Consider the following 16,114-nt stretch of genomic DNA (forward strand, 5'->3'; position numbering starts at 1 on the left):
TCACAAGGCATAATTTCTGCAAAGTCCTATTTGAGTGTTAATACCCATTTCCTGAGTATGTTATCCAACTTGCGTAATGTAAGAAGATATGTGTGCCGTAATGGTTTAGTACTGGAACTAGAATGTAAGTGTCAAGTATTATGAAAATGTGAAGAACACTTGGGTGTCCTCAGTGAAGCAGCTATCCAGACATCCTAATGAGAGACATGCTAACCAAGCAGGAGAGACATGCTAGCCAAGCAGGAGAGACATGCTAGCCAAACAGAAGACACATGCTAGCCAACCAGGAGAGACATGCTAGCCAACCAGGAGAGACATGCTAGCCAACCAGGAGAGATATCCAGTGTATCATATAGTAGCAGCCAGTGTATCTTGTAGCAGGTGTCTCTCTCCCAGCATTACATCGGCAGGCATAGCTGGCCTGTTGGACATTCATGTGCCAAGTTTTGTCTTGTTTTAGTTAACCCTCTTTTGTTTGCTATTTGCAGTGTAATCCAACATGTATGCAGATGATAGTCCCTCATAAGCCAAAGATTAAGTTGATTTGTTCTTTTTGTATAATAATATATATATATATATATATATATATTGTTTGTGTATGGGCTGGTGCCTGTCTTAGTTGAAGGAAGCACACAGACAACACTAAGTGACAAGTAGTAGCAGCAAGTAGTGGTTGACTATTGCACAACTGGCAGCATCTTCCCATGGCAAGGGAGTTAACTGACCATAAAAGTCCAGTTTCCACCCTTGCTGAACCAGCCTGGGATTTCTGGGTTTGATCATAGCGCCACCAGTGGCAATTACGAGTTATGTCCCTTTGATGTCACTCCTAATGACCAATCAGATTCCACCTCTCATATCACTTGCAGTTGCTTCAAACAAAATGACGGTGCCCAGTGAAGATGATCTGATAATTAAAATCTATATTGTGATAATGGGTCTTACTTTGCGAAGTGCATCAAATCACATGAGCACCTTGATTAAAAGCATGAATAGATTTGGAAAATATTTGTTTAAGCTGCGTTGATGGTTCACATGCTTTGCAAATCCTGCATTCAACCGAAATCTGCACAGCAGTTATCGAACTGGATGTCAACTTCATTATGCGATTTTGATTGGACTATGTATTTACTTGTTAGTTCCGCCAAAATAAAAGTCTGGCAAGCGTGGAAATTAGACTTTTATAGTAAGATAACTCCCTTGCCTTGGGAAGATGAACTGGCAGTGCCACACTAAATATGATCATGGTGATACTGTGATAAGCTGAATATATTTTTGATGTGAAAGTAATTGTATATTTATGATTTTATGATGGTTGTTATTTGAATATTTACAGTGGGCATTCATAATTGATTCCTCACATTCTAAGAGCCAATATGAATGCAGTGCTTTCAATAACAAAGACAATGTGTATTTTGAGTTTCATAACGAGTGAAAAGGTCAGTAAAATGACGTAAGACTATTTCTTATGGCACAATTTCTACTTTCTCCTGATTGAATCCTAATCTAACCGAACTTATTTGATTGATCCGTGTTTCACTGGTAAATTATACTTCTGGGGCCCATTCCACAAAGTGATCTTAGTGTTATGATTGTTGAAAACCTATGTTAAAGTATGGGAGTTACGATCATCTTAGTGCTAAGATCATTTGTGGAACGGGGCCCAGGCCATCAATATCATGTAATCTTTTATATAATTGAATAATCACATCTCATTATGGTAAATCTAAAAACATTAAATTGAATAAATTACCTTCTGAGAATTTACCGTAAATTTTAAGAAATAACTTTGCCATTGCACAAGTCTGAATCATGAATGTACGTGGGAGTTGTTTCCTCCGGAGTGTGCTGTGAAAGTATTGGTAAAGCTAGTCCACAATTTGGGCTCCTCTGTGTTGTCTTGGAGGAGGAAAGTATTGGGTAAAGCTACTCCACAATGGGACTCCTCTGTGTTGTCTCGGAGGGGGAAGCAAGGAAATGTTTCTAGTCGTAACACTGAGTCAAATCAAATCAGCATTGGTATAGCATGAATGGCATTTTTTTTGAAACACAATGAGGAAGAGGTTTGGAAATGAGAGACAGTTGGCCCCAAGTTTCTTTTGCAGGTCTACAGTTTCTGTTAGCAAATTGCTTCATGTAAATCAGTTAGTGATGACCTCATCAGAGTTTTTCCTTGTAATTTAGTTAACATTAACATATATTTGAGCAAATTGGAGAGATTCATCGTAAAGCATCAAACATATCTTGTGTCTGGTGAACAAATGTTTATTACTTCGGACATTCATTGTTAAAGAACATTTTGTTATGGTTATCTTTGATATATTTATTATTAAAATTGCTCAAGTTTTGATTTAGTAGAAATATTCCTAAGTTCTTTGCTGTATGTAAACGTTGTGCGGTTTGTTTGTACTCAAGATGGGTCCTACTGGTTTACATATATTTAGATTCAGATCGTGCTATATTTCAAAAGTTCTGTTTTTGTTTCATATGCTTTTCATGTTCAGAGATGATGATGATGATGGTGATGATGGTGATCCAGTAATGGTTTATCATTCAGTGCTTGATGTCCATGTTGTTTTAATCAACAGTCATTGCATATCTTATGTGCGTTTGTATAATCATATATATTCTTGATCAAATATTTTCCTTTTGATTTTTTTAATGTTTATCTTAATTTGCTGACTTGTCATTTATACAGTCATATATGGTGTTATGTGAAACAGACCTCTCCCAGCTGATGTGTTACAGATATCTCAGTTTGAGTGTGTCCCAGCATCATCTGTCCAGGCAACAGGGTTGTCCTCCAATGTGCTGGACCATGCTTGTCCTCTTATGTCACACAGAAAGCTGCAAGTCCATCGTGGACATATGTTATGATCGTTTTGATATATATGTACAAATCCATCAGCATGATGGGGCGGTCGGGTAGCCTAGTGGTTAAAGTGTTCGCTTGTCACGCCGAAGACCCAGGTTCGATTCCAGACATGGGTACAATGTGTGAAGCCCATTTCTGGTGTCCCCCGCTGTGATATTGCAGGAATATTACTAAAAGCGGCGTAAAGCCATAGTCACTCACTCACTCACCCACCCACCAATCAGCATGATTTCCCAGCAAGATATTTTGAACAGTGCCATAGTAGCCGCTAAGGGTGTGCTGTATTTCCGGCATATCGGTAAATTGAGGTTCTTTCTTTCCATGATATATATCACAATATAAAATTATACAATATACCATGATATGTTTTGCAGTACAGCCTTGTGCATCATCAAATGTTGTGATACACTTTAAACCTCCAATACCCATACCATGAGGTAGCATCTCCATACAGTCTCATGCCTTGGTGAGAAGCCTGCAACTATGCTCACCACCAAAAGAAACGCAAACCACAGAAACATACAGAGAAGTATGTATGTTAAGTAGAGATGTTTCCAATGTGTACCAATTAATGACAAAACTAACAATCGTCAAGTGTTACCACAGTTTCTTATTACTTATCACGATATGCTGCATGTGATTTCCTTTACTTTTCATGCTAATCCTGTGCGAGACAAATGGTGTTTTTACGAGTCATGGGTCTATGACGTCACATGTGGTGCGTTCATAAGCGTCGGTTCCCACAACATACCAGTATATTCGTTTGTGTGTCTAACCTATCTCATGTATCTTGAATATGAGTAATTCTTCATATATGAACATACATGTATGGTATTCGCGTTTCTTTTGATTGTGAGAATATATTTCCCTAGAGAGGCACAAACTGTGAATCTAAGTGTGTGAACATATTGTTTCTTGATACCCAACAGTACCTCCAAACAGTTGGACCCTGAATGCACCAATGTCTGGCCTGATTGCCCCACACTGGTCTCATGTATCAGCATGTGTGCTGCTGGCCAATGCTGTGTGTCCACTGCGTAGTGCTACCACTGTCGTATGTCTAAGTGAAAGTATGGGAGTTACGATTGTCTTGGCGTGAAATTGTCTTGGGGACTGTTTGGCCCACTTTCACATCTCAGATCAATGACATTTCTGCTGGAGAGTTGACGGGTTTCACGTATTTACATATGCAATAATCTAATCATTTTGTTATATTATAATTTGTTTGTTTCTATAGCATTTACACAGTTTTGCATTATCTATCCAAAGAAATCAAATATAACAGTTTTACCATAGCATATTGAAATAGTCTAGTACAATTAATGAATACTTTGATGACTTATTAATTTCAGAGAGCTCCTTCTGTATTAATTGGAATGTTGGTGGCTAGATAATATTTCTAAAATTATGAATGATGCATTTTGCCAAAATTGTGATCATAATCTGATCTGTTGATGGAACTGACATGTTACATTTATAACAATATGTTAAACATTATTTTGGTTCTAGGTTCACAGCTGCTCTGATAATGTGAAATTGTTGTTGATGTATTTATTTCTGTGTGTGAATTATGATGATGAAGGTTTTGTCGAGATGGTCCAGGATGTCTGCTGAGTTGTGTTCTACCATGATGCAAACCATGCGGTGTCCATGTATAAATATTAACAACAATGTTAACAATATTTGATCTAAAATCGTGAGGGACCGTTCTATGGACTAAATAGATATTGACTACTCTTAATAGATACTGACAAACCAGCAGATTCCCTTGAATATGTTGACATACTGAAAAACCTTTTATATTATTATAGCCATTATTATAAAAAACAAAATGAAGGCCAGTCATGTTTTCATGTTTAGATATCAGTGATTGCCACAAGAGGTATGTGAGATTTTCAGAAAACCAGCTGTCAAATTGCAGGTTTTTTTTAAGTCAAGTGTGTCTTCCATTTCTAAGAAAGAATTTGGATAGTACAGCCAACATCTTCAGTCGGGAGTTTTTCAATCCATTACTGTCTTGCCCCCAAATCAGGGAAACTTCAAAAGTTGTGCAAGTGTTAAAGCTATGTTGATTTGCTATGAGCGTCTCACTAATCTGACTAGGAAACATTGTTTTCATCCTTGATGTGTCAGTTCTTCTGTTACAAGGTGTTTGGTGACTTTTGTTATTTGAAAATTGCCATTCCCACATTCCATTACTACTAAAACTGGTGCTGTGATTGGAGAGTTCACCGTCCAATATGGGAATGTTGATACAGCACTGACATGCTCAGTTGGGTTTGTATTGATGCATGTTTCTACTTCTGGACATCAAGAAAGATATAAAGTCATCTTTGATAAATATTTAGACGTGTTACTTCAGTTGTGGGTTTTCAAAAATGAACTGACATTTCAGAAGAGAATCGGAGGACATGAAGACTATCAGCTCCTGTGTAGGATGTCATTTCAATCCTATGGTGGTGTCTCTGGTCAATGCATGCATACTGCTCATGAAATGTTGACATCGCTGTGGCGACCTTGTACTGGTACATGCCTAGGTCACGATATTGATGCAGATGTACTCTCTGACTTGACCCACTGCTATTGCTTCTTTCCTCTGCTACTGTGTAATCCTACAACTGATGTCCTACGGGTCACATGAAATAATTTCTGTTTGTCTTTTTATAAAACAAGTGCCTGAATAAATTTTTACTGGCATGTATGGTGTTTGTTGTTAATCCACAGATTAGGATGTGTGGTATTATTGATACAAGGTGTGAAATGTTCCATATTTGCCATTGATTAAGATGGCGGTCTGTAAAGAACCAAGACTGGACCAGACAATCCAGTGATTGACATATTGAACATCAATCTATGTAAATGGGAAGTGCAATCAACCAAGTCACACGTCCGATCCATTTAGTTGCCTCTTACAAGCATACGTTGGTGGGAGCTATATTTTTCCTGGAATCCCCAGTCAACTTCAGTGTATGTATGATCTGATCGCTTGATACATGTATCTAAAAGGTTTTTGCCAGGGCTGGGGTAAAACAATTTCCAATCGGACATTTTGTTCCCAACTCTTGAGACCTACAGTGGGTACCCGGGTAGGGTAGGGTACCTGGGTAGTACATTTAGACTCATCTCAGCTGGGGACAAGTCATCAACTTCCTGATGGATACGTTTTTGTGGCATACTTACTTTGTGTCTGTCGAATATGTTCTCTATTGCCTGAAGTTAACGGAGAGTATTCATTTTGAAAAGTTCATCGGAGCAAAAGTTTGTTTGAAAACAAACTTGGCTGCAAAGTCATCTTCTCTCAAATAGGGAGGCTGTTCCATTGAAGTTTTTGGATGCTTCTTATAATTTACAAGTTGATAGGAACATGTTCACTTCACATACTTCCTATGTAACGAGTACTTCAGGAAATTATTCTGTTACTGGCCTACAATGGTGTCACAACTTCTTGACCACTTGATGACAGACTATTCACCTATGTCTCATGCATGATGTCAGGGTGGGTGTCAAATTGTTTATCAAAGGTCAAGGCCATCAGAGGCATGATTGTTCCTGCCGTTCTGAATGTAATGATTCTGTACATTACATGTTTTGAATAACAACATTATGTATTAAGCAACTTGTCTGTTGTAACTTTTGAGACAAAAAGGAAAGCTTAGTATATCCTTGGAACTTCAATTTTAAATTATTATAGAGACACCTTCTAAAAGGCGTGCCTCTGTACCACTTGTTCTGTATTATCTTGTAGACAGCTAGTGTGCAGAAAGCAACACTCACCACACAACCTCGGACAACCATCCAGTTCTTTTACCACAGCGGGCAACTGGATTTGTTGATAAGTATGTGTTTTCACAACCAAGTGTTTCTGAAAATCACTTGCAAATGTCTTTACTATGTCAAGAAGACATGTTTACATTGTATTTTATGGTGTGAATCTGCATTAATTATGAATGGATGTATTTGTCAGACTAAGACTGGTATAAAACTCATTGTAACAGTAGAAAATGACACAAAAAATACTGTTGACATTTCTGATTTCATAGTTGAACATTATTTCAATAATGGGGAAATATTAATTACTAGAACTTGTAGTCAATTTTCTTTTGAACTTAATAATAGTTGTAATTTAAACAAGTATCAAAAGATATATCCAAATATCCAAAGACAGAAAATCATTAATGTTCATTGTCCTGAAAAAGATAATGTATCCATAATAAGAATACCATCTTTGTATTAAAATGTATATGTATTCAAACTCCGACATTATTTATTGTCATCTAGTGGGATGAAGTTCAACATTTCCTGCACCTTCCATGCAAGATCTATATTTTCGGTGTTAATATGTCTGAAATAAAACCTGGGAATTGTGTCAGCCTATTTAGTGGACACTCTCAGTCTGTATTAATGTCTGCTAAACTATTCAGAGAACAGTATTTAAGCTTTAATAAGATGGATATTTCTAAAATCTTTGGGATTAAATATAACTTTCACTTTAAAAACAGAAGGTGTGCTTCATGTTGCGTTACGAGCACTGATGAACGACTGCACCAAATTCACAAATAACAATAAAGGCATATAGGGAAATCACACATTGTGTTAGCAGTTTTGCATAAAAGTAAGATTAATAGGATATAACTTAAAATATTTTATCCATATAAGGAGTATATGCATATCTATAAGAAACAATAACACAATGCTTAATACTGAGGAAATGGATTAAAACATTCCCATTTACGTAATTCCCTCAATATCAAACGTGTCGTCACAGAATGCTGCAGCACAACCCTCACTCTTGCAATAAGTTACCTGTCGTAGTGGGAATTTATTGACTTTGATGTTTAACACCCCATCTTAGGCTATTTGACTTTTAGTCTATAATTCAATGCATTATCACTTCATTTTGGCGATAGGACTCCTGATTACAACAGTTCGAGCTCTGCAGTGAACACAAAATCATACCAGCAGTCCATTTTACTCCCAGGGCCCCGTTCCACAAAACGATTGTAGTGCTAAGATGATCGTAACTCCCATACTTTAACATAGACTTACGAAAGACTTAGCGCTAAGATCGCTTTGTGGAATGGGGCCCAGGTCAATAAACGCTTCTGAAGTCCAAGCATCTCCTGTCTGGCAAGGTAAAATAATAGGCACTCTGATGGGCTGAATTTCACAAACTTACAGCTTTGACTGCCATTTGCAGATTGAACAGAATCATAACAATAAACATAATTATGAGTCTTTAATACTTTATACATAGAATCCTTATGTTAACTGTACATACAGAAAGTAATGCTGAAACTTCAAGCGCACTGTACAACAAGGGTACTTCACTGGTTCAAATCTTAGGAAACACTGAAACAAATACATATAATTCACAAACAAATGAAATACTTTCCCAGGAGTAGATTAATGTATGTTTATCTCGAGACAAATGGAGTTCCTTCATGAACTGTGATGCAAGGATACCTTGGCACTCACAAGATAAGTATCACAGAGTTCTTGAAAGACAACATGAAACTGTAACAGTCAACAATATGTGAAATATAATTCAAATGAGAATCATCACAGATCTTCTGGAAATATAATGTAATTTAGTCTTCATGGCTATTTTCTTCAGGATGGCTGGCTGTTCCTTATGATGTTGCCTCCCCCTCTGTTGGCTGTGTTTCTTGTTTTACATCCTCCCCTTCCTGTGTCTTCTCTGCTCCACCTTCTACAACAGAAAGGAGCACTTCACTAAATAACAAACACAGTGATGTTCAATGTAAAGTTAGCGACCCCAAAAACATTTGCTTTAATTCAACTGATGTAAACTGAATTATGATTGAGACAACCTGTCACAAACAGTCAAAGATTATGCAGTTTTTAAGATACTTCTCTGATCCCAACTATGTTGATTTGAAATCATTCCCGCAGGTTTGGGATGATGTGTAAGATTAACATTTGATCTCTGGGATAAAATATTTTAACATTTGTTTTGGGTAATTTTCTTTTAATATATAATAGAAAAGAGCCCAGAGAAAAACTCTTCATTTCTAAAACTGAACATGTTGAAGACTTGCCAAAGTATTGTAGACTTGATAGGATGTTCAGATATTTTCGTGTCAGGTTTTGTATGAGAGACAAATGATGAGCTCAAAGTTAGTCATGCGTTGTCAGGTGCAACTGGAGGCTGGCTACGTCACAATAGTCTGTGATGTAATGAAGCCTTAAGTGAGCCTGGTCCAGAGTGCAAGCATAGATAATAGCTGTCTGGGTTCTGATTACACACAAGCACCAGTTGACACAGTTGGTTGTTCCAGGGGCTCATCCATCCAAATACTTAGCAACCTGTCGAAGCACCAACTCCCCATCTGTGTGTTGAGGACCTATTGTGTGAGTTGAGGACCTATCCCATGTGTTGAGGACCTATTCTGTGTGTTGAGGACCTATTTTGTGAGTTGAGGACCTATTGTGTGAGTTGAGGACCTATTCTGTGTGTTGAGGATCTAGTCTGCATTTTGAGGATCTAGTCTCCGTGTTGAGGACCTATTCTGTGTGTTGAGGACCTATTCTGCCTTGGACATTCCAATGGCAGTGTGTGCATGTTGTCTTAACGTATCAGTCTGTAACATTACAGCTATTGTCTCATGGCCTGTAAACAATCCATTCTCTGCCAGCAGGTCAAGAAATCAGTCCATGCTGTCTGGGCACCATGACACACGATCAGCCAGGTCTCACATCGTGACCACACAATCAGCCAGGTCTCACATCGTGACCACACAATCAGCCAGGTCTCACATCGTGACCACACAATCAGCCAGGTCTCACATCGTGACCACACAATCAGCCAGGTCTCACATCGTGACCACACAATCAGCCAGGTCTCACATCGTGACCACACAATCAGCCAGGTCTCACATCGTGACCACACAATCAGCCAGGTCTCACATCGTGACCACACAATCAGCCAGGTCTCACATCGTGACCACACAATCAGCCAGGTCTCACATCGTGACCACACAATCAGCCAGGTCTCACATCGTGACCACACAATCAGCCAGGTCTCACATCGTGACCACACAATCAGCCAGGTCTCACATCGTGACCACACAATCAGCCAGGTCTCACATCGTAACCACACAATCCTCTTTTCAGTCTCCACATACAATGGGTACTGGAGAGCCTATAAGAGCAGATTACTCCAAAGCCAGACTGATGTTGCAGGGCATTGACCTGTAATTCCTTACCTTCCACAGTCTCCTCCTGAACAGGATCTTCCGTCTTCTCCTCTGTCTGCCCGTCCTGCTTAGAGTCATCTTCCCCCTCGGGCTGGACCTGTCCAGGGTCCTCGGGCTTGACCTGTCCAGGGTCTTCGGTCTTGACCTGTCCAGGGTCCTCTGTCTGCCCAGCTTCCTCAACTGGGGGTGTAGGACAAGGGGGTGGGAACATCACCTCCAACTCCTGCGTCAGCTCCTGTGCAAAACAAAACCATCATCACTTAATCACTAAAACTGAAAAAATTATCAAAAAGATCTGACCATTATGATTGTCAAAAGAGAGACTGTAAAAAGAATATTTACTGATACTTGTGTGACGATTTACACATAGCATCCTCAAACTGTGATCAGTAGACTGAAAAATGGGTGAATATTTGGAGTTATCCCCATTGCTCACCAACAATATCCAAGGTTCTAATTTTAATTAAAAATACCATTTTCATAGTATTACCCTCTGCATGACATCAATGCCAATTCTTAGATTCAAAACGTTTCCTAGAAGTATTAAAAAGGAATTTAACTCTGATTATCATGAATACAGTTTGAATATTATCTGAACAGATGCATGTATCTCATCAAAACAAGTTGTACATGTATTAGATGTATTAATAATTTAAATAAATTCCAAGTTGATAGACAACAGCTGCTCGATTGATTTAAAGTTGGGTATCAAGTTCTGTCTAAAAAATGCACGTGCAGGCTGTAGTGCTTGTGGCGGGGTATAAGAGATTTATTCCCCTGCTGAAAAATTTATTACCCTCCAAAGCGGGTTACACAGTATTGTATCAAGATCACGTGGACCAATCAGATCTCGTCATTCTCATTTCTGACATGGAGGTATGATAAATAGCCTTGTCCTGAGTGCAAGTATCCTCTATCTACAGGGCTCGCATTTTGGTAAACCTGGACCCACTTCCATGGTTCTTGCGATCGCAAATTACCTGCCCCTGATGTTTATTAACATTTTACCGACCAATCAAACGTCAAGATTAGAAAAATGGAAACAGGTAAGGGAGGTAACCCAACATTGAGGCTGGTTTGTATCTCACACTCTGATTAGTATGAAAGACTAAATAGCGTGGCAAATCATATTTGCTTATGAAAATCAAGGGAGGTAATTTGAGATCGCGAGATCCAAGGAATAGATCCAGGGGTTAGTGAAGGTTTACTGAAATGTGAGGCCTGGAGATACAGAGGTATATACAAACAGCAGCCCCGATGGTCACCTGATACATACTTTCATGAATAATTGGATACTTAGTTGCTAACCTATCGTGGAAGTAGCGTGTGGACGGGGATAGAGGTGAAGGAAACACTACCTGCACAACATCTTCAAGCTTCTTCTTGGAGTCCTCAGACAGGTCAATGTCCTGTACAACAGTGAAGTAGCCTTTTGGCTGCATCGTTACCGGGTAGGAGAACACCAGGCCTTCTGGGACACCGTACCAACCTGGGAGGCAAGACAGTGTCATGATGACAATTATATATACAACAACATATCCTTCAGCATCTATAGATCTTCCCAGCACTCAAGTGTTCTCCAGTGGATATGTGAATGTCATCTTAACATATACACACCATTTAACAAAAATAAATGTCACCCAAAACACAAATACTTATTGTAACATGTTAAATCCTTACAATTCCATTAAAAAGAAGCGATGTAGAGTGAGTGTTTGGCCTTACACTGCTTTAAATAGTATTGCAGTTGTATAATGGCGAGTCATGTGGGAGGAAAGACCCAGGTGATGCAGGTATCAGATGTTTACCACTTTGGTGAAACCCATGAGTATGGCTACTGTGCTGACAGATCAGGAACATAACCCAGGTGAACCAGGATTCGAACCTACGACCATAGGTTTCTGGAATGCCAAAGGGATGCAAATTTGCGCAGCAAATTGCAGCACACTGGATGACTGGGCCACCTGTGTCTCCCATGATACGAGAGAGAGAGAGAGAGAGAGAGGAGAGAGGAGAGAGGAGAGAGAGAGAGTGAGTGAGTGAGTGAGTGAGTGAGTTGGCTTTTACGCCGCTTTTAACATTATTCCAGTTATATCACGGCATGTCAGCTTAATGTGGGAGGAAAGCCCGAAGTGATGTAGGTCTCAGACGTTTACCACTTCGGTGAAACCCACGAGCACGGGTATAGTGCTGACAAACCTACAAACATAATTGGGGCGAACCGGCATTCGAACCCACAATCATAGGTTTCTGGCGTGCTCAAGGGACGCAACTCTGCACAGCGAATCGCGGTGCCTTAGACGACTGGGCAACCCGACATACACAAATCTTATGGTTTGAAAATCCTATTAACGGAAACAAATGTTACCTTCTGAACAGACACCAAGGGAGAACATCTGCCCTTTGGGTGTGCCATTTGTCCAGTGTTTGAGTGTGGTGGCCACTGCGCTGGCGTGTGCCATGGAGGCGGGGTGACCTAGAGCTGCCTCCACCGTACTTCTGCGTGCTTCCACCAGCTCCACGTACTCCTTCTCTATCCACTTGTCATTGTGGATCATCTCCTGTGCAGACACGGAGTAGGATGGCGGCCCCCATATTGCCCCGTCGTAACCATGTACACGGGCCTTGGTCACATCAATGTAGTGTTTACTGTTGATGTTTCCCCACACGATCAAGTCTACCACCCCTGACGGGTTCACACTCAACCGATCTCCTACAACAGACTTGGCATAGTTTTCTACCATACGTGAATGAGCAACGATGTTCTGACGAGGAATGTTTGGTGCATTTTTCAACATCATACAAGCATTGAAATTAAGTGGTCCATTCCCAGCCAGTAACACTTTGGCATTTTTAGCTGCAACCTCATTTATTACAGAAGCATAGTTAGTAAAGTACTCAGCATTTCGTTTAAGCCATTCCTCTCTAGGCTCTTCCTCCTGCATCTCCAGTTCATCCAACAGCAGGATGATACTGCAGTCTGTGAAAGCTTCACGCACATCACACACGATTTTCACATCTCGCAGGAGACCATGTGCCAGATCGTAGGCCTCCATTTCAACCCCTGATAAATATTCTCTCTTCTCTTCAGAATCACAGAGTCTGATAGCAAGCTCTGTTGACTCTCCAAAAACCTCCCCACTGGCGATCACGTTGATGAGGTTGTAGCAGACTGGACTACTGGCGTTGGTGATGCACACAGCAAGGGGCTGACTCAGAGCAAGGTGGGTTTCTATCTCTTCATCCACTTCTGTCTTTGTCACCTTGTTCTCTTCTGCAACTTTGGTCATGTCATCGCTTGTCATTGCAGACTGGACACCGTAGTAGCCCGTCACATACTCCTGGAACTCATTGGCTCCACCAATAAGGACCCCTTTCCCACCCCTGTCGATCAACTCCCGCCAGATGAGTGGTGACTTCCTGTGACTCCAGCCTCGTACATTACAAGTCTCATCAAGCCATTTCTGTAATATAACATCAATATATAAACAAAAAAACATACCGTATTTGATGTAATAAGCGCCCAGGGTGCTCTCAAAATTAGAAATGGGGGCTCTTATTAGAATGTTATTTTGGTGAGAAAAAAACACAGTTGAAAGATAAATTTCGTGGTTTATGCTGACAGCCTGAAATGTTTATGTACGACAGATATATTTTTCCAGAATTAAATGCCCATAATTAAGGGTGCAATAACACACGAGTGCGTATTACATGCGAATAAATAAGTATTGTGTACATTGATCAATCGGTAGGGGTGCTAATTGGGATTGTTCACTGGCCAATATCTTAGCAAATGTCGCTGTGGGCGCTTATTGGAGCGGGGCCAGATCTTGTTCCATGGCTGCTTTCAGCCATTTACCCTTTAATGCCTCTAGTGCTTTTCTTAATACTTTCCATACTGAACTGTCCCCGATATTTGAAAAAATGGGGCAGGAGAATGTTTTATCTCTTATGCTCAAACCCAACTGTTTTTTCAAGATATACATACATTGGTGACAACTGCCATGAAACTAGGTCTGGTAGAGAAAGTGTAAGACAGAAGTATCCTCCCTGTTTGTATGTCAATAAACATGATACAGGTACAGGTGATAAGATCTTCACTTACCAACGATTTCCATTCTTTGACTCATCTAGTTATATGGGAGAAGTTAAATAAGAACTTCTTTGTATATTAGAAAGTTTTACAATTGAAAATTATATTCTGCCATTCTCAAATGTTTCACACTACATTGCAAAGATAGTGAAAACTATTTACTCATTGACCTAGGGCTGGAATGGATAATTCCATCTTACCGAGGCAAGGGAGTTAACTGACTAGTTCGGCAAGGGTGAAAACTGGACTTTTACAGTCAGTTAACTCCCCTGCCTTGGGAAGATGGGGTAATTCGGATCAGGTGGGTACTGAGTAGGGCCTGGGTACCAACAGGACTACCCGGAACTGTGTTTAGTCACGCGATGTATTTTTTAATAGACAAAAATTCACAATTACTCCATGGTGCTACTGCAAGTCACTTATGTTTGCATTTCTTTCTGACTGTGCATTCATTCTGTTTGAATAAATATAAAGCTTCAGTCAACATGACCATGTCCAGATTGTTCTATGCATGTCCAAATTGTTCTATGCGTGTATCTAAAATACTTTATGCCAGGGCTCCAGAAAAACAATTCCCAATCTGACATTTTGTACCAAACACTTAAGACCTACAGTGGTTACCAGGGCAGGGTTAGGTAGTATTGGGTCATGTACCTGGGCACTCATCCCAGACCTACATTGAGCCACATACTATCACATACATAATATCAAAATGAAGGAACATAACTTACAGAGAAATAGCAGACATAACAACTCTATATCAGAACAAAAACATATTATTTATTAAAAACAAAAGAAGCATTATTATCTCACCTCCCACTCATCATCAGTTTTTATTATCTTGTGCAGCTTGAAATCTGGTAGATTTTTTGACAATCTGTCGCCAATGAGCTCCACTCGTGCAAAGTAGGGGCAGTCAGCCCTTCCTTGAAAAAATATACGTCAGCATTTTCAACTGGAGTATGTGATGCACCTATAGTTTAATTTGTATCATTTTCTTTCGTGAATAAAATGCATCTACCAAATATATGTTTCTGACATGTTCTTTTGCCAGCATAACAGTTTGCATCTTCAGTCACTGACCTTTATCTGGTATGCTACATTCAGTGTTGCTGAACCATTTAGACACCTATAAATGTATCACAAGACCTGTGAAGAGTAGACTAATGGGATCAGATGGTCAGACTCGCTGACTTAGTTGATGCATGTCATCATATCACAATTGTGTGGATCGATGCTCATAATATCAGTCACTGAATTGTCTGGTAAAGACTTGATTATTTACTGACTGCAGTCACATAGGCCTAGCTGGAATATTCCTGAGCGCAGAGATAAACAACAAACAACATTTATCACAAGGCAATTAATTAAATATTTGCATAAGAATACATAATTAACAACAATACATACATTAATGATCTGGATGAACTGGCAAAGTATTTTCTACTCGATTTATTCAACAAGTACAAAAATAACTTCAGCCACATTAAAAGTTTATCTCTACACATCAAAACATTCGGTCATTGAATACATTTTTTTACCCTGATGTCAAGGGTATTTCTACATGCCACATGCAGAAGATTGCGAAAACGCACACGATACGTTCATAAAAAATCCATTTGCTTTAAAAGTTAGTTTCAGATCATAAAATTCACCATCATGTAGACAAACACCCACCTGCTATCACAACTTTCGCCATTTTGTTATCTGGTTGCCTGGTAATGTAGTTATAAAAGTAGGATCGATATGAAAGAATTTATTCTCGCACCTTTTTCAATATATCATTACATTAATATTTATGTTTGGATATCATATATCCATATAACATCACGTCCATTTATTTTCTATTTGAAAATGCAAGAAATATGGCATCTATAAGAAAATTCATGATTATCGATAGTCCGCATTTTGTAAGAACCCCTTTTCACC

The 16,114-nt window shown here is 39.4% G+C and overlaps 1 protein-coding gene across 2 annotated transcripts; it reads right to left on the reverse strand.

The window, feature by feature from the left end:
* Nucleotides 1–8,098: 8,098 nt before the first annotated feature.
* Nucleotides 8,099–15,897, reverse strand: LOC124152902 (putative malate dehydrogenase 1B). Of its 2 annotated transcripts, none has more exons than XM_046525982.2 (6): nucleotides 15,863–15,897; nucleotides 14,999–15,111; nucleotides 12,461–13,556; nucleotides 11,451–11,581; nucleotides 10,102–10,327; nucleotides 8,099–8,582 (listed from the first exon to the last, which is right to left on the reverse strand). In XM_046525982.2, exons 1-6 carry the CDS (start codon nucleotides 15,882–15,884, stop codon nucleotides 8,506–8,508), a joined length of 1,665 nt encoding a protein of 554 aa, XP_046381938.2. In that variant the 5' UTR covers nucleotides 15,885–15,897; the 3' UTR covers nucleotides 8,099–8,505. The 2 variants fall into 2 exon arrangements, with proteins under 2 accessions (XP_046381938.2, XP_048238400.1); XM_048382443.1 differs by having other exon boundaries at nucleotides 8,099–8,585.
* Nucleotides 15,898–16,114: the final 217 nt, after the last annotated feature.

Source organism: Haliotis rufescens, unplaced genomic scaffold, assembly GCF_023055435.1.
Source record: "Haliotis rufescens isolate VD_foot unplaced genomic scaffold, xgHalRufe1.0.p SCAF_4, whole genome shotgun sequence".
Classification (NCBI taxonomy): domain Eukaryota; kingdom Metazoa; phylum Mollusca; class Gastropoda; order Lepetellida; family Haliotidae; genus Haliotis; species Haliotis rufescens.

Excerpts from the sequence above, each read along its gene's own strand:
- LOC124152902 (XM_048382443.1), bottom strand. The coding sequence starts at position 15,884 with ATGGCGAAAGTTGTGATAGCAG. Across the intron at positions 15,112-15,862 it reads GGCGAAAGTTGTGATAGCAG|GAAGGGCTGACTGCCCCTAC; the intron begins GTGGGTGTTTGT and ends TATTTTTTCAAG. Across the intron at positions 11,582-12,460 it reads CCTTGGTGTCTGTTCAGAAG|GTTGGTACGGTGTCCCAGAA; the intron begins GTAACATTTGTT and ends CTTGCCTCCCAG.